The 22,034-nt window shown below is 38.8% G+C and overlaps 1 protein-coding gene across 6 annotated transcripts in view; it reads left to right on the top strand.

The window, feature by feature from the left end:
• LOC135212725 (arf-GAP with SH3 domain, ANK repeat and PH domain-containing protein 1-like) overlaps window positions 1-22,034 on the top strand; it is a 360,410-nt gene that overhangs the window by 279,721 nt on the left and 58,655 nt on the right. For all 6 annotated transcript variants that reach the window (XM_064246425.1, XM_064246429.1, XM_064246428.1 and 3 more), the window contains one exon: window positions 5,226-5,373. In XM_064246425.1, coding sequence (XP_064102495.1) covers window positions 5,226-5,373 — 148 coding nt within the window. The remainder of the gene's footprint in view (window positions 1-5,225; window positions 5,374-22,034) is intronic.

Genomic DNA, 22,034 nt, shown 5'->3' with positions numbered 1-22,034 from the left:
GCCAGTTCAGGAATGCTGTGTACATTAAAGTAACACAAGTAATGATCAAACTTGGACAGATGGAAGGCACACAAGTTATCAATGTTATAGCTATGACGAAGCAGAAATGACACAAAGGGCAGGAAGGTAGAAAAAATGAATTAGGAAGGCAGACTGAGAATGAGTGATAAGATTGCATCTAGAGTCAAAGCCAAAAGCATTTTTTGGACAATTACTGTAGAAAATTAATCACAAGTAGTACAGCAAGGCCTTTAAAAGATAGAAATAGCAGTAATATTAAGTGTGCTGCAGGTATGGCAGACTTAGTAAATGAATACTTTGGTGATCTTTCTACTAAGGAACACTTCAGACATTCCTCATGTCCCAATAGATTTCTAGGAAATTAGCATATTCCTAATAAGATTACAGCGGTACAGAAAGTAGAAATATATAAGAGAATAAATACATAGTAAAAATGAAACTGAGCCAAAATAAATCCCATGCGTACCAATGGATTCTACCTAAGAGTAATCAACGAAGCTTCTCACTTCAGTGACATTCACAAATGCTCATTTGAGCAGACAAACTCTGGGAAGGATTGGAAATTGTGAAGCATTAAACCAGTATTCAAGTAGGGTTCTAAAGAGGAACCACATAACTTCAGGGCTGATTTAGTCTAACTTCAGTTCCTAGGGAGACACTAGAATCTATCAGAGTAGATAACATAACGAACAATTTAGAAACAAGTAGTATAATCTAATTCTAAATATGCAGCATGAATTTTGTATGAGAGCAGGAAAATAGATATATGTACTCAATTTTGATTCCTACATCAAAGATTAATGTTGAAAGTAAGGAGTGTAGATTTCATAGCTTAGGTAGAAAATTGGATAGAAGACTAGCTAACTAATAGAAAATAATAAGTTCTTATAATGGAACATCCTCATGGTAAAATGTCACAAGTGTTTTGTTTCAGATTTCAGTATTTGATCCTTTGCTCTGTATTATCTACAGGTATGACTTGGATATGCAAGTTCACTGATGGCACAGAAATGGTTATTTATTGGGTTAATAATGGTAAAATAATAAAACAGTTACAGGACAATATAGTGAAAATAGGTGAATGATTAGTAAAATGGTAGATACCATTCAACATAACTGAATACAACAGACTTACAGACCCATGCACAGATTTTAAAAACAAGGATGCCAACTTTTAACTTACTATGCAAGGAGCTATCATCAAGTGAAAGTGCTAGGAGTTATTATTACTAGTGACTTCAACCTTCTAAGCAAAGTATAGAATTTAGAAAGAAAGCCCAATTTATACTCAAATACATTAAATGTCAATTTAATGCTACGATAAAGGAGACAATTACTAATTTGATACAATGTGCTAAGTAGAAACTACATAGAGTGTGCTGTTCTAAGACTCTTTCCTTGATTCTCATCTCAAAATTCTGTGTTCTCTTAATCTTCATCATTCCCATCTTTGCTGAACCTTTCTTCTCTGAATCATCCTTCATTTTATCATGCCTTCTAATCCTTTGCTTCCCTTGTGATCTTCTTCCCATAATAGATTTCACCCAAGAGCCCTCTCCACTCCTTCCACCTCACTCATCCTTACCTCATGCCTATACCACCTCAATCTCAACTCTTAACATATCAGTAATCTTTACCATCCTGGCACTTCTAATTTTTTTTTCAGCCTCTCACATAGTGAAATCCCAAAAATTCACTTCAGCATCGTAATTATCAATTTCTCCAGCTTCTGTTCCTCTTTCCTTCTTAACGTCCATGTTCCAAAAGCATACTTCATCACCAGTCTTGAATATGGTACAAATAGATTCTTATTTTCAGTGTACTTAGCATGCTTTTATCATACACTATCCCTGCCATTTCCCTCACTTATTCCTACTTTCAACCTCAATTTCACACATCCCTCTTGATTTACAGTAAATCCTAAGTATTTGAAATTACCTGTTTTTAGATTGAAGTCCCTGCTGTTTTCTATAAATAACCAGTCCCCTTCCAGTTTGTGGGACATATAGCTTGAGTTTCAGCCATTCATACCATCTCATTCAAGTGATTCCTGCCATTCTTACTCATCTTTACAAGTTTTCTGAAATTTTTCCTATAATCATCGGATCATCTGCACGTGACACTTCCCCATAGAGTTTCATTACGTACATATCTTAATCAAGTTGGCTTTATTATGGTAGTGAGTTATCTGAATTTCTCATGTTGAGAGCGAGATAGGTTTTTTCAGGTAAAATTAGGTAGGAGTGTCTATCAGGACATAGAATATACAGCATTAATCTTAATAGGGGTGACTGCATGATCCTAACTGTTATGATGCGCATGATGGCTATTTTCAAGCTCTGAATGGCTGAAAGTGTCCCAGTGCTTAACTTTATGGCCTAAATTTCAGGATTCATTCTTTCATTCATTCATGATGGTTATTTTATCAGTTGTTTGACATTTTGAGATTGTCTTGTAGATAAGGAATCTAGATGAAATTGTTTTCTCCAGAATTTGATTATACCCAGTTGCATAAATTCATTGCTTCCTAGTTCTTAAATCAGGCTTTATTCTGGAATACCACACAATATTTTAAACTTTTTTTTTTTCCAAAACTTGTTTTATATTAGTCTTATTTTTTGTTTTTATCAATTGCAAAGGAAACAATTTTCCTTTTGTATTGGATTTAAACATTTTAGAATTTAATGTTATATTATGTAATGATAAAATTGATTGGGTGAGAACAGTTATTTAATTGAATACAAATAAGATGGTTCTAATAACTGGATCATGGAAATTTTAAGTAATTTTTATTTTGTAAAGTACTGTATCCATTGTGAAGTTATTTACTTACCTACCTATTCATTTTAAAATATTATGTCCAATTTTGAAATTGTGGTAATGATTAGATCTAAGATCTAGGTTATTTTGAAGTTATTTCCTTTTGCATTCATATCATGTGAATAGAAATATTTTGTATAGTGTAGCCGCTGTCTTGTCCCCAAAGGATTACCCTTTCCATGTTCTATCCGGAGCTCCATGGTGACCAGACTAATGTCAAAGAATTCTCTTAACTGGTCTTGTGGCCAGGTATTGTGTTGTAATGATAAACTTTATAACGTGATAGAGTATTAATGGACTCGGGATAAGAGGGCACTTTCTGTTATCCTCAGTGAACGCTAATACTACCCAGTTTACCTACATCAAAACCAGACTAAGAAGAAGTGGCTGTGCGCATTTGCACCGTCATATTGTTTATATATGACCAAAATCCGACCGAGACACCATTCCTTTCTCTGGTCATCAAGAAACCAGAGCTCAGAGAAGTCCGTCCTTCACTTATTGATTCAGCTAATTGCTTAGTTTTAAGTTTCAGTTTAAAAGGAATTAGCAGACAAAACATTATGCCCAGTTCAAGCATTTTTTCCTACACTCTAACAACACTTGCCACGAGCTCGAACAGTTTGACTACACTGTGTATTGTTAAGTGGCATGGATAGTCTTGACCCATAGGCACTACAACGGCAAACCACAGGTTCTTCCTAACAGGTGGGTATGCTAACTATTGCTGGGGAAGGTTTGGCAATACTGCAACCATAACCAGCATGCTTGGGTAAGTCACCACAGAACTTCACTCTAAAAAATGTGAGTTTGCATTTAGTTTCTTGTTCTTTGCTACCAAACCTAAAGGTGTTTGGAATAAAGAATGGTGCCCTGAAACTAGTGGAGGCATTTGGAATAAAGAATGGTGCCCTGAAACTAGTGGCTTGACTCTGGACCAAAAATGTTTTTGGGTTGTTGGGATTAAAATCAAGAGCTTTTTGTCACCTGTCAGTTTCTTTGTAACGCTCCTTTGAGGGTGAGACAGCGACAAAACTATAAAAAAACAGGTTTTGATGAAGGAAGAACCTAGTTTCGGTCGTTGCTGTTGAGTCCTCGAAACCCTCCGGCGTCTTGGTCAGATTTTGGTCGTATGTAGACAATATGATGGTGCGTATGTGCATAGCCACTTCTTCTTCTTTCGGTTTTGACTTAGGTAAACTGGGTATTAGCCTTCTCTGAGGATAATAAAAAGGGCCCTCTTATCCCAAGTCCATTTATACTCTATTACATAATATAATGTTTATTATTACGGCAAAATACCTGGCCACAAGACCAGTTAAGAGAATTCTTTGAAATTAGTCTGGTCACCATGGAGCTCTGGATAGACCATGGAAAGGGTTAATCCTTTGAGGACTCAACAGCGACTACCAAAAATAGGTTTTTCCTATGTCAAAACCTGGTTTAATAAGAAAGTAATGATATTAGTACAGTTGACCCCAGCTATTCGCAGACTCTCCTATTCAGAGAAAATGAGCCTATTCGCAGTATTTTTCACTGAGAAATATTCACAAATTTACTGTATTTTCACATAATTTTCATGACTAAATGCATTTTTTATGATAAAACTTGAAAAAAACTCAGGTAGTATAAGCATTTTTAGAGGGGTTTCAAATATTCGTGGATTTTAGCTATTTGTGCAACGGGGTCTGGTATCCATCCTCCATGCATACAGGGACTTGACTGTATTCAAGGTGACTGGAGCAGACCAAAATTTTTATTTTTTTTCGAAGTTATATTGGCAACTTTTATTTATGTACATGAAGCAAAATATATTTTTTCATGGCTCGAGTATTATAGATTTCATGTGTATGAAAATACCAAACACTACACAGATTATTATTTGATATTTAAATTTTATTTTAATCCTGCGAGTTTTTATGCTTCTGAAGCACAGCAAAACGCTAACTTTATCAAGACAGTATTGAAAATAACTAACTGGAATATGGAATTTTTTAATGTAAAATAGAATTTTCATATTTTTTCAGAAGCATGTGCATTGCTTTTTAGTGGGGAGCCTATTTTTCCTCTAACAGTGCTGTTATCTTATTGTAGTGGCATGGAATAATAGCATGTGTGAAATTATAGAGAATGTATAGGTTTAGAATATATTAATGTTACTGTGCTCAAAACTAAGTGTTTATACAGGAATACTGAATAGCAACATCTTTTGAAAATGATTCTATGTCAGGAACTTGTCTCTTATTTTAATTTTATTTTAGCAACTCTTCTAATAGATTTTGATCATGAAATTTGATTCCCTTGAGAATATTATGAAGAGGGAGCAAGATAGTTTCTCATGGATTTAATTTTTAAATGTTTAAAAATATTTGAATGAATTTCAGGGATGAACGAAGGGAATTTATTCAATCAAAATATGTTCGTCGAGCATTTGTACAGCCTACGACAGCCACCCCTGAAGATTTATTAGTTCAACTCCGAGAAGTTATTGATAAGAACGATCTTTATGGGCTTCTGCGTGTTTATTTCCAGGTAAGTACATTTAAATAAAGTAATGATCCTATAAGAAAACACTAAAATTATTGAGTGAATTGTGTACATTTATTGTGACCTTCTATATTATCAGTATTATCTCTGTACTAGTGTTTTAATTTGTATACAACTTTACTTGCACAGAAACCATGAGATTTTTATGATTGAATGTCATTGCTAAGATTTTGTTTGTTTTCATCTCTGCAAAGCTGTTCTTTCCTTGTTTGTATATGAGACTTACCCAGTAAGTATATACTAGCTATTAGTTCCCATGTATGGCAGCCTAACTCAAATTTCACGGGTAGCTCTTCGATTGCTTAGTGTAGGTATACAGTGCTGTCCTTCGACGGCAATACTAGGAATGACTTAGCTAATCACTCCATTCTGTTTTCTGCCGCACACGGTTAAACATCGAGTGCTTACAGCAGCTTGTTCTTGTTTTCTGGTTATATCACCGGATTTCAGTGGTGTTATACAACCACCAGAATGCATTTGTAGACTTAAAGCACAAGAGTCTTGTCTTTTGTTTATTTAATTCAGATTATCATCCAGGTGGATACTTGTAGTCTCTGGGAATAATTCTTGAATGTAACATCGTTCAATTAGGCCGAATACTTTTGCATATGTGTTTTACTTGCCTTGTTTATGCTATGTGCAAGACATCGGTTAATAATTGTCCTAAGTCCTCTAGTCACTAGATTTTGTGTACCAGCAGTAGACTTTTAGCATCACACTGGTAAATAATTCCCTTAAAGAAGTTCTTGAATATTATTCCATTTCTTTATCCCAAAACCTTTGTATTTGTTATTTATTGGGATTAGGCTACATGCAAGTCGCCGGTTAATAATTACCTTTAAAGTATTTCTTGAATGTTGCATCATTCCATTAGGTTATACCTTGCTTTTGTGATTTTGTTTACCAGCCATAGGCTAGTCGCAAACTGCTGGTAAATATACAGTGTTCCCCTGTATTCGTGGATGATGGGTACCAGACCTTCCCCATGAATAGCTAGAACGTGCGAATAGTTGAAACCCCTATAAAGACACTTGAAACTGCCTATTTTGTTAGGTAAAACTCTAGAAAAACCTACTAAAAATGTTTATACCTGTTTTTTTTAATAGTTTTATCACAAAAATTGCATTTTAATGCAATTGATAAAAAAACCCCAGGATTTTGTGGATATTTCTCATAGAAAAATACCACAAATAGGCGAATTTTCTGCAAATAATAGGGGTATATGTTACAGATAGAAATCCATGAATACGTGAGTCTGCGAATACAGGGGGTTCACTGTAATTACCTTGAAGTAACTCATGAATGTTAAGACATTCTTTTAGGCCAAACGTTTGTAATTAGGCCAATCGTTCAGCGGTGAATCGGTTTTACAACTGTCGTAAAAAGGATTAATTAAAAAAATAAGGTATTTTTACAGCACAATTTTCAGTTAACAGCGCTGCTAGCGCCGTTGTCTAACGAGTTCATACATTTGTAGAAATGCCGTTCAGACCATAAAGGTTATGCAAATTATATTAAAAAATTTTATGGAGAGTTATTACATAGTTATTAGGGTAAAATATATGCCTTTTGACGCTGTTCTATGCCGAAAATATTGAGTTACATAAGTGCAAATTTAGCTAAATGTTCATGCTTTTATGTTTAAAATGTGTATGAAAATGTATTATGTATAGGGTATTTCTGGGCTCAGCTCGTGTCGCTGCGCGAAATATCCTTTAATCTATTATTTCTAGGGTAAATGTACTAACACATACCAGAGAATAAATAAAATAAAGAAAAAGGTCAGTATAACTGACTCGCTCACCCTCCAGGAGGGTGTCGGTATGAACACTAGGCGAGTGAGACCACTACCACGAGCCAAATGCCAATAGAAATCTCCCACTACAAAATCCCTCCAAGAGGGGAGCCGACCCACAGAGTGAGCAGCTCGTACTACTACTACTCCATCCCATGCTGCCGACTGCTGCGCCTCTGGTGGACATCCTTTCAAGTTAGCACACACGAGCGGTTGTGATATTTTTCTCTCTGTGTTTTTTGTGCCCTTTCATTGGATTTTCTATTATGGAGCGTGCAGCTATCGCAACAGCTAAGTTAAGTACTCAGTATTTACGGTTAGTTGGTTTTTTCCGGCCCTGAGACAGTATTTGCCGTTTTTTTAGGTATAAATACTACCTCGGGGGTCGGAACAGCATGGCAGCATGGTTCTGCCTCGTGATGGGTTCGTTCTTGGTCTCCCATACCTAGAACATCCCCTTATTTATCTTCGCTCTTTATGATTATCCGCTTTGGGTACGGTCTTAGCTCAGGCGTTTGTCATGCATGCATGTATTTTACCTTACGTAGGCTTCTTCTATCCAGACCCTAGTCCAGGTTCTTAGTATCGGCCTCTGACTAGCTTTGAGTGGTTTAGACTTGCCTTCGGGTTAGTCGTACACTCCTGGATTTTTTCTCCTGCTATATTGTTTTCTTTCTTTCATTTATTAATTATATAACTGTATATTTTATTATTGTTAGGTTAGTTAGGCGTCTGGGCTTAGCCTAGGTCCTGGCTCTTTGAGCCTATACTACCGCTCATCAGTTCGGTTGCTTCCCTTTAGCATCTCTCTGATCAGTTGGTTCGGCCCAGTGGGCTTATTTGCCTCCGCTTTTCAGTTCAGTATGCTTCCCGATAGCATCTCCCTGATCAGTGGTTGTCCTAGGCTTAGTTGTCGTATTTGGTCTTACCGCCTCGTGGTCACTTCGTGATTCACGGGCCAGCCAGACGCCTGTCCAGTCATTCTTCCCCCCCCACCCCCTCCCGCTCTTCCATAGAGTGGGCGGGCGGGGGTCGTCGGTCTGCCCATGCTCGCTTCCTCATACCCGAGCCTGCCTCCTCTCCTCCCCTCAGGCGGAGGGGCTAGGGAGTCGGGACAGACCAGACTGGTCTCGACCTCTCCGGCTTCTCGGTCCGGCCGGTGGTACGGAGTGGGGGGTACTGGCCTTGCCCACCCTCCGCGCTACCTTGTCGCTCCGGGCTAGCTTGAGCCTGTATGTCTTCTCGCTCTTTCCCATCTTACTAGGGCTCCTTCCTGATCGGAGTCCTGGTATCCAGCGGAAAGTTGTTAGTCCACCCAGTAGGGTGGACCGGAGCATACAGTGGGTCTCTACTAACCTTACCGTTTTGCTGAGTTACTACACTCCGCTACGCACTGGACTTTGTCCGGTTTGCTTGTGTGTTAGGTTTAAGTTATCTTTAAGTTTATCTTAAGAACCTTAAACCATCCTCCGGGATTATAGCCTATTCAGGCGATGCAGGGAGGGGTTATGCACAAATTTTTTCCGAGCTCCGGCATGCATCGGAGCTCTTCTGTCCTTTAGACTGTAAGTGATGTTTTTTAAGATACTCATGTGTCTCCCCACTTACAGCGCCACAAACTGTGAGCATCCGGGATGTTCCGCCACACTTCAGGACCCTTGTGGACACGAAGTTTGCCGGTCCCATGCTCCATGCGCGACTCCGCTCGGGGACATCCAGGTCTGGTACCATGAGACGTGTACCATATGTTACGATCTGGTGAGCCAGCTTTTGGAAGGGGTAAGTTTTACATCTCCAGTAGCTGCTCCGCTTCTTTTTTAGCGCTTAAGTTTTCATCATATTAACTTAAGGCAATTAATTTAAGTTATACTTTAAGTTTTAGTTTTAAGTGATTCTTAAATCTAAACTACGCCCTCTCTTCCAGGCTCCGGCGGTAAGAGATACCGCACTGGCTACCCTGCGGGCCTGGGTCGGCGGTTTTGGGAAAAACGCCGCCAAGGGACAGCCCTACATCCTAGAGAAGCGGTTGGCATTACTAATCTTCCCCGGAGGCAAGGCGACAGGATACGTCGACCCGATAGAAGCGGATCCGACTATCGCCTTCATCCAACAACAGCTGGCCACCTCATTAACTGATCAGGACCAGGATATCTCTACGGATGTCGCGACCCTAGATATTAATGTTGAACCTATGGTAGGTATAGACGACCTGTTGGTCGAGGTAGGTACGGTGGACACCCAAGGGTCACCCTTGGGCGTAACTGTTTTCTTCTACTCCTGCAACCTCTCCATCCTTCCAAGGCTTTACGGGTGACGAAATATATTCTCCTCCTGGTGCTTCGGTTAGACCTAAGGTCAAGTCTAAGGTGATGACTTTGACTAAGACGTCGTCGTCGTCTAAGAAGACGGACTTCGGCTTCATCCTCCTCCCGTAAGTCTCCGGCTGGGAATCCCGGAGCATCCAGGTCTAAAGCTTCTAGCTCCGGCTCTAAGTCCTCGAGGAGTAAATCCTCCAGAGAGAGATCTCGCACTCCGGCAGAATCACCAGTTCCGCTACCTTTGGTTCCGATTCAGAGCCTCCCCTCCACCTCCGCAGCAGCTCCGGCTTTGGACTCCAATGCTGGCCTGTTGCAACAGGTGGGGGACCTGGTTGGGTCCTTAAAGAGTAGCATGGAGCAAATGATCTCTCGTCTGTCGGACAGGATTACTTCCAGGACTCCATTATAGCCGGGCTGAGAGAAGCTCTCTAGCCTCTCCTCCACTGTCCAACACGAGTGGATCCCAACTTCCTCCGTATGACTCACTACCTCAGTTCTCTATGAACAATCCGTGGAGAGTAGCGTCATACGCCCCCTTCCAAGACGGTCTCATCTCTATACCGGAATTTGGGACTCGAAGAATAGAGGACTTCGAGTTCTTCCCGGAAGACCTCCAGCCTCCGTTCATAGGCTACGCAAGGCTTACGCCGTCGGCTATGGTGCGGGACGATAAGGTACCTAAGGAGACAGTCCTCTACTCACGAGACCAGGCTCAGAGAGAATGGCTCAGGTGTTAGAGGACATGGATTGTTCTAACACCAAGATACAACCATTTAAGAGTCCCTTTACCATTTTTACAATGGATGAGAGTACCCGCTCCCGTTCCTAACCAAGATCGCGAGGTCGACCATCCCAGCGGCCCAGAAGGGGGAACCTATACCGCAGTTGAAGGAAGCGGATCCCACTTCTCCGTTGCTCCCCTCAGTTGGAGAATTGTGGGAAGACTTGCCGAATACATTCTCAGCTGGCAAACTCAAACCGGACTGTGCTATGGAGCAGTTTGGTGAAAAGCTACCCAGGCTCCCAGATAGCCTTATTCAGGCTGAGTTTGATGCAAAATCGCGTCTAGCCAGATCCATCAATTCTATGGCTATGTCTGAGGTAGCTACCATGGCTTATGGATCAGAACCGATTTTTAAGCTCATGACCAAAGCCCTGACTCAAACGGTACAGTCAGATATGTTTGAGTTTGCCACTGCTCGGACGAATTGTAGGAAGCATGTCCTACAAGAGGCAACCATTCGGCATGAACCGAATAGGTTACTCTCGTCTAGCATCTGGGGAGCAGATCTCTTCCCAGAAGCTATGGTTAAGGAGGTCAATCAGAGGCTACCAGGTTAAACCAGAGCCTTAAGGATCGTTGGGGCCTTTCGGCTAAGAGGAGGCAAGACCTGACTCCTAAAGGTAAGGGACAAAAGAAACCCAGGCGTTTCCAACCTTACCAGAAGAAGCAACTACGCTTTCCTCAACAAGTTCCAACAGTACCGTTAGTGCAGACAGCCCAACCCTCCACTTCTAAAGGTCAATCACAGCCAATTTATGTGATATCCCCTCAGCCTCAGCCCTCCACCTCTTACGCCATCTCTCCAGCTTACAATCAAGCCTTCGAGAGTCAAGCTTCTCAGAAGTATGACCGCTCGTTCGGGTAAGGGAGGTAGAGGTAAGCGTTCCTTTCGTGGGAGAGGATCGGGAGGCCCCTTTAACAGGGGAAAGCACTTCAGAGGAGGCCGAGGCAGTTACCAGAACCAATGAAGAACTTCAGGTAGGGGGAGGCTGTTTCACTTTTCGCCACCGGTGGAACTTCAGCCAATGGGCTCAGAGCATAGTGTCAAAAGGTCTGGGTTGGAGCTGGTTGACGAACCCACCTCCATCCAGACCTTTCCGTCAACTTCCTTCCAAGGAATTGACAGAGTACGCAGACGATCTCCTTCAAAAAGGAGCTATAGCGAGAGTCAAGAGATTAAAATTTCAAGGTCGCTTGTTCAGCGTGCCAAAGAAAGGCTCACAAAAAGAAGGGTAATCTTAGACTTGTCCCGCTTAAAACTTAGCCATCCGCTGCGACAAGTTCAAGATGCTCACGATCTCACAGGTGCGGACCCTACTTCCCTGTGGGGCCGTCACCACCTCTATCGATCTTACAGACGCTTACTATCATATCCCTATTGCAAGACACTTCCGTCCGTATCTGGGTTTCAAGATAGGAGACCAGACATTCTCCTTCAAGGTAGTTCCATTCGGACTCAACGTGGCACCCAGAGTGTTCACGAAGCTAGCGGAAGTGGTAGTGCAAAACAACTCAGATCGCAAGGGATCATGGTAGTAGCGTATCTCGACGATTGGTTGATCTGGGCCCCAACAGTCGAGGAATGCAACAGAGCTACTCTGAAAGTGATTCAGTTCCTGGAATATCTAGGCTTCAAAATAAACAGGACCAAATCAAGACTCACTCCAGAGTCAAACTTTCAGTGGCTGGGCATTCAATGGAATCTATCATCCCACACTCTGTCGATTCCATCAACCAAAAGGAAAGAAATAGCAAAGTCAGTCAAGCAATTTCTAAGTCACAAACTAGCGTCAAGGAGAGCCCAGGAAAGGATCCTGGGTTCTCTCCAGTTTGCATCAGTGACAAACGTCTTAATGAAAGCCAAACTGAAAGACCTAACCAGAATCTGGCGCTCGCGAGCAAACGTCAGGTCCAGGGACAAACTATCCTCAGTGCCTCTGATTCTAAAAAATCGACTTCGGCCATGGGCGAGAGTCAAGAATTTATCAATGTCAGTACCCCTTCAGTTCCCTCCACCAGGGGTCACCATCCACACAGACGCGTCCTTAAGCGGCTGGGGAGGGTATTCCCAGGTCAAAAAGGTTCAAGGGACTTGGTCACCTCAGTTCCGTCAGTTCCATATAAACGTACTGGAGGCAATGGCAGTGTTCTTGACTCTAAAAAGGTTACGCCCACCCAAGTACTCTCACATAAAGCTAGTCCTGGACAGCGCAGTGTGAGTAGTACATTGTATAAACAGAGGAGGCTCCAAGTCACGTCATCTAAATCACGTCATGATAGCCATCTTCTCCCTGGCAGACAAGTTCAGTTGGCATCTTTCCTCCACTCACATAGCTGAGTAAGAAACGTCATAGCAGACGCCCTATCCCGATCAGTACCCCTAGAGTCGGAATGGTCACTGGACAACAGTTCGTTCCAATGGATCCTTCAAAGAGTCCCAGGGCTACAGGTGGACCTCTTCGCATCACAAGCGAACCACAAACTACCGTGTTATGTAGCCCCCAACCTGGACCCTCTGGCCTATGCCACGGACGCCCTGGCTCTAGACTGGAACAACTGGGAGAAGATTTACGTCTTCCCTCCAGTGAATCTCCTCATGAAAGTATTGAACAAACTCAGGACATTCAAGGGTCAAGTGGCTCTAGTAGCCCCAGACTGGCCGAAGAGCAACTGGTATCCTCTAATTTTGGAGCTGGGCCTTCGTCCTCTTCAGATCCCCAGTCCCAAGCTCTCCCAGTCAGTACAAATGAAGACTGTGTTCGCTTCCTCAGGGATTCTCAAAAACCCTAACTTTATGGATTTCATGAAGTTTGCGGCAAAAAGAGATGCGAATATTGACCCTCAGAATATTCTATTCTTGGAATCCGATAAAAGGGATTCGACTTTGAGGCAGTATGATGCTGCTGTCAAAAAGTTAGCAACCTTCCTGAGAGATTCGGATATTAGAATCATGACAGTTAATTCAGCTATATCCTTTTTCAGATCCTTATTTGAAAAAGGTTTAGCAGCTAGCACGATTACGACAAACAAGTCAGCTTTGAAAAAGATATTTCAATTTGGATTTAACATAGACTTGACGGATTCCTACTTCTCGTCTATTCCTAAGGCATGTGCTAGGCTTAGGCCTTCTGTAAGGCCTACGTCAGTTTCATGGTTCTTAAACGATGTTCTAAAACTGGCTTCCGAAACCGATAATGACACATGCTCGTTTATAATGCTCTTAAGAAAAACCCTATTCTTATTAAGCTTAGCTTCAGGAGCAAGAATTTCAGAACTGTCGGCTCTATCCAGAGACCCGGATCATATTCAGTTCCTTCCCACAGGAGAAGTCCTACTTTCTCCGGAACGTAGCTTTTTAGCAAAGAATGAAGATCCTTTGATGAGGTGGGAACCTTGGAAGGTACTACCCTTCCACAAGATGTATCTCTTTGCCCAGTTACAACCTTACGAGCCTTTCTGTCTAGGACCTCCTCATCTTCGCGGTCCCCTCTTTAGGAGGGAAAAAGGTGGAACTTTATCCATTAAAGGCATCAGGCAACAAATCCTGTACTTTATTAAGCAAGCCAATCCTGACTCTTTCCCGAAAGCACATGATGTCAGGGCAGTAGCCACCTCAATTAATTATTTCCAACATATGAACTTCGATGAGTTGAAAAAGTATACTGGATGGAAATCGCCGACAGTGTTCAAACGTCACTACCTTAAGTCCTTGGAAGCTCTGAAATTCCCAGCAGTAGCAGCGGGTAACCAATCAGTTTCCCTGACTCTCGCTAGTTTGTAGTAGAAGATTCAGTCCTCCTTTCTACCTGCCTCACCCAAAAGTTCGTCTATTCCTACCTGGTTCATTTGCATTCACCTTGTGTCTTAGCTGCTTTTGTGATAGTGTAGTGGGTGCCCCTTATTGTCTGGTTAGGGACACTCACAAATGATTATAAACATTGATCTCATGGATGTTTCCCCTTATTTTTATGCTAGGGGATACATCATATTATAATGATTACGGGTTTTGTATATTAAGTCATATACATTCCTTTATATATTATTATTGTTGATTGTTTTTATTAATTGCTATTATACTTTTGATACATGCTGTTACACAGATAACATTGATACATGTAAATAATTTTACCTGTACATATGTAATTACCTTATGTTAACAAACATGATTAGATTTAAGGGTAATTTAAGCATATTTCTATTTTTATACCCCTGTGTATATGTATCTTTTAGCAATTATAGTCTATTCTTATATATTTTATCTTTTATTTGAGACCTATTCTGATTTATTTTATTTTTATTCTCATTTTATTAATTTGTTTACAATCTTGTGCTATTTCTCTGGTACGATTTCGCGCAGCGACACGAGCTGAGCCCAGAAAAGGGATTTTGACGTAAGGAAAAATCTATTTCTGGGCGATTGGCTCGTGTCGCCAGCGAAAAAATCCCACCCTACCCATCCCTTCGCCCAAGATTGTCTGCTAACTTCAGGATGGCCACCAGAGGCGCAGCAGTCGGCAGCATGGGATGGAGTAGTAGTAGTACGAGCTGCTCACTCTGTGGGTCGGCTCCCCTCTTGGAGGGATTTTGTAGTGGGAGATTTCTATTGGCATTTGGCTCGTGGTAGTGGTCTCACTCGCCTAGTGTTCATACCGACACCCTCCTGGAGGGTGAGCGAGTCAGTTATACTGACCTTTTTCTTTATTTTATTTATTCTCTGGTATGTGTTAGTACATTTACCCTAGAAATAATAGATTAAAGGATATTTCGCTGGCGACACGAGCCAATCGCCCAGAAATAGATTTTTCCTTACGTCAAAATCCCTTTTTTATTTCTGCACAGAAATATGATACGCTTTTGAAACTGCCCTTCACAAGTTATCAAATACGATGTTTTTTCATGTTCTTTCTTGTGAGCGCCGCCTGCCACTCTTCCAAAATATCGAGTTTAAAAAAGGTGGAAATTAGTGATCAATGTGTCGATTTTATAAATGTTTAAAATGTGTATGAAAATATATTACGTATAGGGTATTTTTTATTTCTGTGCAGAAATATGATAAAAAGGCAGCTTTTGAAACTGCCCTTCACGTTATCAAATACGATGTTTTTCCATGTTCGTTCTTGTAAGCCGCTGTCTGCCGCTCTTCCGAAAATATTGAGTTAAAAATAGTGCAAATTTAGCGATCAATGTGTCAATTTTTTAAATGTTTATGCTTTTATGTTTAAAATGTGTATGAAAATATATTACATATAGGGTATTTTTATTTTTGTACATGAGTATGATACAAATTAAGGCAGACTTTGTAACTACGCTCCACGTTGTCAGGGGATGTTTTTTCATGTTTGTTCTTGTCCGCCACTGTTCCGAAAAATGCATGGTGTTATTTTATTAATTATGCATCTTTTCCATAAATCATTTGAAAAGTCATACATTACTTCACTGTATCCAATAATATTATATGTACTATTCTCATATTACTGTATTATAAAATTCTACGGCAAATCTAAGCCAGTATTCCGTGGAGCGGCCAATATTGTGGTTTGAAATCAGCTGATGGCAAATACGAGTTTGTTTCGCCATATTTAATGCAATTCTGAGCGAATTCTCTTCCTTCTAGTTAGCATAAACGAATATCTAGATTACTTGCCTTATATGAGACAAGGTTATTTTCTTATACAATGTGTTTTTAGGTGGAAATATGAATTGAATATGTCTCGTTGTGAATGTGAACTACTATTTTTTTCGTTAACAGATTATGTTGGCAGCATGTTTATTGCGTAAAAAAATTATGTGATTCCGTTCGCAATTCTCCTTTATATCATCGTAATACGAAATTTACGTTATTTATCTTATATCGGCGGGAAACCAACAGTAAAATGTGTTCTTTCAAGCACAGTAGTTTTGATTAAAATTATTTTATCTCAAATTTATCTATGGTTGTGTTTGATGGCATACGTTTACTGGATTTATCCTTGTTGCTTATGTACGATACTAGTCATTAGCAGCTTGAACAGTTTTCTCAGCTTCAGTTATAACTAGGTTTAAATTTAACAGTATTGATCTTTGATCTATATTGATCTTTGATCTATAGCAGATAAAGTTATTACATTAAGATATCTCAGTTCTATTCTACATAACGCCATTTATAGCAACTACGGTAATAGTGTACTGTAGTACGATGATTGAAATACAAGCCAAATGGATGTTATCCAATTCGGTTGTACTTAGTAACTTAGGGGAAAAAAAAAAAGCCTTTTCTTGTTCGGTTGTTCATGGCTGTCAGACGTTCACGCAACGAGTATAATGTTAAAACCATACTTTCATCATTCTCTTTTGCTGTTATTGAACTTATGTAACTAGAAGATGGGATAAATTAGGCTATTGTAATTTGGTCTCTCATAAAATCGGACTATCGTAAGATGAATTATCGTAACTTGAACACTACAGCTACCTGTAAACTGTATAATCCTTATTATATCTTTACATACTCTAGACACCCAAAGGATTAAAGCTAGGCTTTTTTCACTTTACAGTATTTATAATGCTACGTATAATATACTGTACAGTACTACTGTACAGTAAATTCTATAGTACTATACTGCCTAAATATTATTTTACTTTTTGTGCCATTGCGGGATTACAGCACTGTTTTACTGGTCTAGGGCGCTGTTAACTGGTCTAGTATTCCGAAAGAAGGTGTGCTGGGCCGTAGACTTTAAACTTGTTTAGCATAAAAAATCACTCGGCATCAGCGGCCAGGAATGGAACCCCTGCCGCTAACCGAAGGCCACCTGTATTTTTCATAGAAAAGTATCACAAATATGCAAATTTCCTGTGAATAATGGGTATATAAGGTCCTTAGAGAATACCTAAGTCCTTGAATCCTGAGTCTGCAAATAGTGGGGGTCGACTGTAGTTGTTCACCTTGAATTGGAGTAAATGTTGGAAGACTTTGTCTGCTCTGATAGCTCTGCTTCCAGGGTGAAGAGAAGAGTTCCTCCTTGAACCAACCTTCACAGAGACAAGAAGCAGTTCATCAGGAAGGATATCCATGTGTTTTACACAGAGAACATCCTTAACCTAGGAAGTTATGGAAAAACCCTTTTCTTCCTCTGTCTTATATTGATTTCATGTCTGAGACACACTCAGTGTTGTGGAGAGTTTTTTGGCTTACTTTGAAGTAAAGCTAAGGATGAAAGAACAGCCTCTACTACTTCCTTAGTTTTCAGACATTATTTGCTCTTTATGCCCATTTTGCTATCGAACTACCAGAGCCATAAGCAATCTTTGCTTCTTTCTATATTTTTTATGAAGGCTTAAAAACTTAAAAAGTGTCAACAATTTTTCAATACCTCGAGACTGTATTTAGTGACTGGCATGGCATGGTGGAAGGAAGCACTGGATGATCTATTATCTCTTCATCTTTTCAGTAAGGTGCTGAGTTTGGAGATTCAGGGGCACAGTGTACTTGGAGCACCCATCACTCTCAGTGGATGGGCCTTGACTTTATTTCAGTGTAGGTGTCAGTGTTTTCTGGTTGTTTTATTTTGGTGCTGTGCCCAGGGCAAGGGCAGACACCTGTCATACTTTGCTAGCCATAGGAGCTTTCCCTTCGCTGCAAAGTTTCCCCTAAGTGGGATGCACCCTTGATTCTACCACTACACCATTACAAGTTAAGATGAGCACCAACCAGAGACAGTATTTATCTGCATAGCTATCTTAACTGATAGAATGACAAGCATTTTCTATTCAATGCTAGTAATTTTTCTATTTCAAATTCATTACATGACTTAATGCTTTGGAGTAGAATATGTTCATGGTTACACCTCCTTTTAATTGTGGAATCAGCTATATAACTAGGTACTGGGTAAGTCTCATATACAAAAATATTTTTATAATTAAATAAGGTTTTGCATATACTTAACCAGTAATTATATGATCGGAGCCCACCTGCCTCCCCTCTGATGGACATTATGCATAAAACAGAATGAAGTGATTAGCTAAGTTGTTCCTAGTATTGCCGTTGGGGATGGCACTGTATATGTACACTGAGCAATCAAAGAGATACAATGAAATTTGAATTGGGCTGCCGTACATGGAAACAAATAGCCATATCTTTGAACCACAGACAATAAGGTCCCACCCCTCCCCTATTTCAGAAGGGAATATGTAATGAGAACAACATTTTTTGTGTGTTTACATGTAGGCAGTTAACCCTTTAATGCCGAAGGAGTATAATAAAAATCTTCTCCCGTATGCCAGCGGGGTCTGGGAGTTCATTTTTGGCTCCTTTTTTTGTCATTGCGTAAAGTTAAGTATGCAGCCATCAGAAATGGAAAAAATGTCATTATCATATATAAATAATGGGATATATGATAGCGCAAAAACAAATTTCATATATAATTGTATTCAAATTGTGCTGTGAGCAAAACGGTTAAATCTAACAAGTTAATTTTTTTCTGTTGTATTGTACACTAAATTGCAATCATTTTGGTATATAACACATTGTAAAATGATCCAGGCAATACAGAGAAAATATTATCACAAAATTATGCATGAATTCGTAACGCGGACATAAAAAAAAGCTGTTTTCAAAAAATCACCATAAATCGAAATATTGTGCCAGAGACTTCCTGTTTGTTGCAAAATGAAGGTAATTGATTGATTATTACTAGACTGCAAGTTTTGTAGCTTACAATTGCAGTTTTAGACCATTTCAGTCTAGTTAAAGTTGACCTAGGGACAAATTTTTTCTATCTATCGTTATTTATATGAAAATATTTCAAAACTGATAAAAGCTACAACCATAGGTTGTTTTTTTTGTTGTATTCTAAATGAAATTGCGCAGAATTTCATATATAAAACTTTATGTAACAGTTAATTTAAAATGGTGCAAACATTACGAAAATCGGACGAAAAAATTTATGATTTTTTCGGAAGAGTTACCGCGCGGACGTAAGGAAAAAGTTTATTTCATAAATTCACCGTAAATCGAAATATTGTGTTAGAGACTTCCAATTTGTTGAAAAATAAAGGTAAATGATTGAATATTACTAGAATGTAATAGTTTTAGCTTACAATTACGTTTTTTGACCATTTCAGTCGAGTCAAAGTTGACCAAAGGTTGAAATTTTGGCACTTATCGTTATTTATATGAAAATATTTCAAAACTGATGAAAGCTACAACTATGGGTTGTTTTTAGTTGTATTCTACATGAAATTGCACACATTTTCGTATATAAAACTTTATGTAACGGCTAATTTAAAATGGTGCAAACATTAAGACATTCTGACGAAAAAATGTCTAATTTTTTTCGGAAGAGTTACCGCGCAGACGTAAGGAAAATTTTTTTTTTTTTCATAAATTCACCATAAATCGAAATATTGTGCTAGAGACTTCCAATTTGTTGCAAAATGAAGGTAAATGATTGAATATTACTAGAATATAAGACTTATAGCTTACAATTGCGTTTTTTGACCATTTTGGTTGAGTCAAAGTTGATCAAAGGTTGATATTTTGGCACTTATCGTTATTTATATGAAAATATTTCAAAACTGATAAAAGCTACAACCATGGGTTGTTTTTAGTTGTATTCTAGATGAAATTGTGCACATTATCATATATAAAACTTTATGTAATGGCTAATTTAAAATGGTGCTTATGTAACGGCTAATTTAAAATGGTGCAAACATTATGACAATCAGACAAAAAAAAATTTATGATTTTTTCGGAAGTTACCGCGCAGACGTAAGGAAAAAGTTTTTTTCATAAATTCACCATAGAAATATTGTGCTAGAGACTTCCAATTTGTTGCAAAATAAAGGTAAATGATTGTATATTACTAGAATATAAGAGTTTTAGCTTACAATTGCCTTTTTCGACCAATTCGGTAGAGTCAAAGTTGACTGAAGGTTGAAATTTTGGTACTTATCATTATTTATATGAAAATATTTCAAAACAGATAAAACTACAACCATGAGTTGTTTGTTGTTTTATTCTACATAAAATTGCGCATTTTTTTCATATATAATACTCCATGTAATGGCTAATTTAAAATGGTGCAAAAATTATGCCAAAGTGACAAAATAATTTCCCAGATGTGTCGCTGATACTTTTTAGTGCGATAAGAAAGAAATTCACGCTTGCGCGCCAGCGTAATGATTGTAAACAAAACAACGCCTTGATCCGTGAGCTCCCAGCATCCCTCAAGGCGCGTGATTCAAAAGTTTTTGCCTAGTAGGCCTATAACTATTTTTCCGCGAATTTTTAAAAAAACTTTTTTATAACGACGTACCATACGTCCAATCGGCACCCAACAGACAATTTATATTGATGTTTAATATGTCCAATCGGCGTTAAAGGGTAAATGGTATTGAAATACTTTGCTACAAAACAATGAAGTTTGACATTTCAGTGATAATACTACAGTACTTCAATTTGCAAAACAAGAATATAGGGATAGAACAATGGTAAATCAGGAAATTAGACAAGAGCAACAACTAGTAAAGGTTGTAAATATCAAATAATAATAATAACAACAACAACAACAAATGAAGGCGTTATTATTTAAAATGAGTTCTTTTAGTCATGATGCCAGTGATCCAGAAGACAAGGTGATGCTTAACTACCTGCTAAGGTATAGAAATCGTAATTTTATGACTGACAAGTGAAACTACTATAGGAGTAAAAGACAGGAAAAGAATGAGTTATGTAAGAATAAAATGGAATAGTGAGGTAGGAGTGACAATGCATCTAGAGAACTGAGGAAGCAATTTAGGGAATTCTGTAATGCTGTTAACACTACTAGGTTCCTTAGACTGTAGATGGTAACATGCACTGCTTAACTGCCGATGATGTCTGTATCTTCTCTCTGTTGAATAAAAGTTCAGTGTCTCAAGATGTCCAAAGACAACATAGTTGTGATGAATTAAATGTATGGTATTAAGATGTGCTTACTATATTGGTATAATCTATCCTTTATATTGATGATAAAAGTATAGCATTAGTTTACTAGTTCAATATTTCATCATCCAAGTTGAAAAATGAGTGTCATTAGTAGTTTTCTTAAAATATATAGTGTTGGTACTTCTTTTTATTTATTTATCTAACCCTTAAACGCCGAGCCGCTATTTACCAAAGCGTCTGTCGTATGCCGGCGGCGTTTGGGAGTTAGTGCCGAAGCAGAAAAAAAGTTTTTCAAAAAATCACAGCTCGCTTAGTTTTTAAGATTAAAGAGTTCATTTGTGGCTCCTTTTTTTATCATTTCCTGAAGTTTAGTATGCAACCATCAGAAATAAAAAAAATCATTATCATATATGAATATTGGAATATATGACAGTGCGGAAAAAAATTTCATATATAATTGTATACAAATCGCACTGAGAGCAAAACGGTTAAAGCTAAGGAGTTAATTTTTTGTTGTTGTATTATATACTAAATTGCGATGATTTTGGTATACGTATAACAAATTGTAAAGTGATCAAAGCAACACAGAGAAAATATTGTCACAAAATGGTGCATGAATTCGTAACGCACAGACATAAAAAAAAGTCTTTTTCAAAAATTCACCGTAAATCAAAATATTGTGCTAGAGACTTCCTGTTTGATGCAAAATGAAGGTAATTGATTGAATATTACTAGACTGTAAGTGTTTTAACTTACAATTGCAGCTTTCGACCATTTAGGTCGAGTTAAAGTTGACCGAAAGTCAAATTTTTTCTGTTTATCGTGATTTATATGAAAATATTTCAA

This window comes from Macrobrachium nipponense, chromosome 41 (genome assembly GCF_015104395.2).
Source record: "Macrobrachium nipponense isolate FS-2020 chromosome 41, ASM1510439v2, whole genome shotgun sequence".
Taxonomy (NCBI): Eukaryota; Metazoa; Arthropoda; class Malacostraca; order Decapoda; family Palaemonidae; genus Macrobrachium; species Macrobrachium nipponense.
Note: the sequence above shows the minus strand (reverse complement) of the source record. Positions and strands in the feature narration are given on the sequence as shown.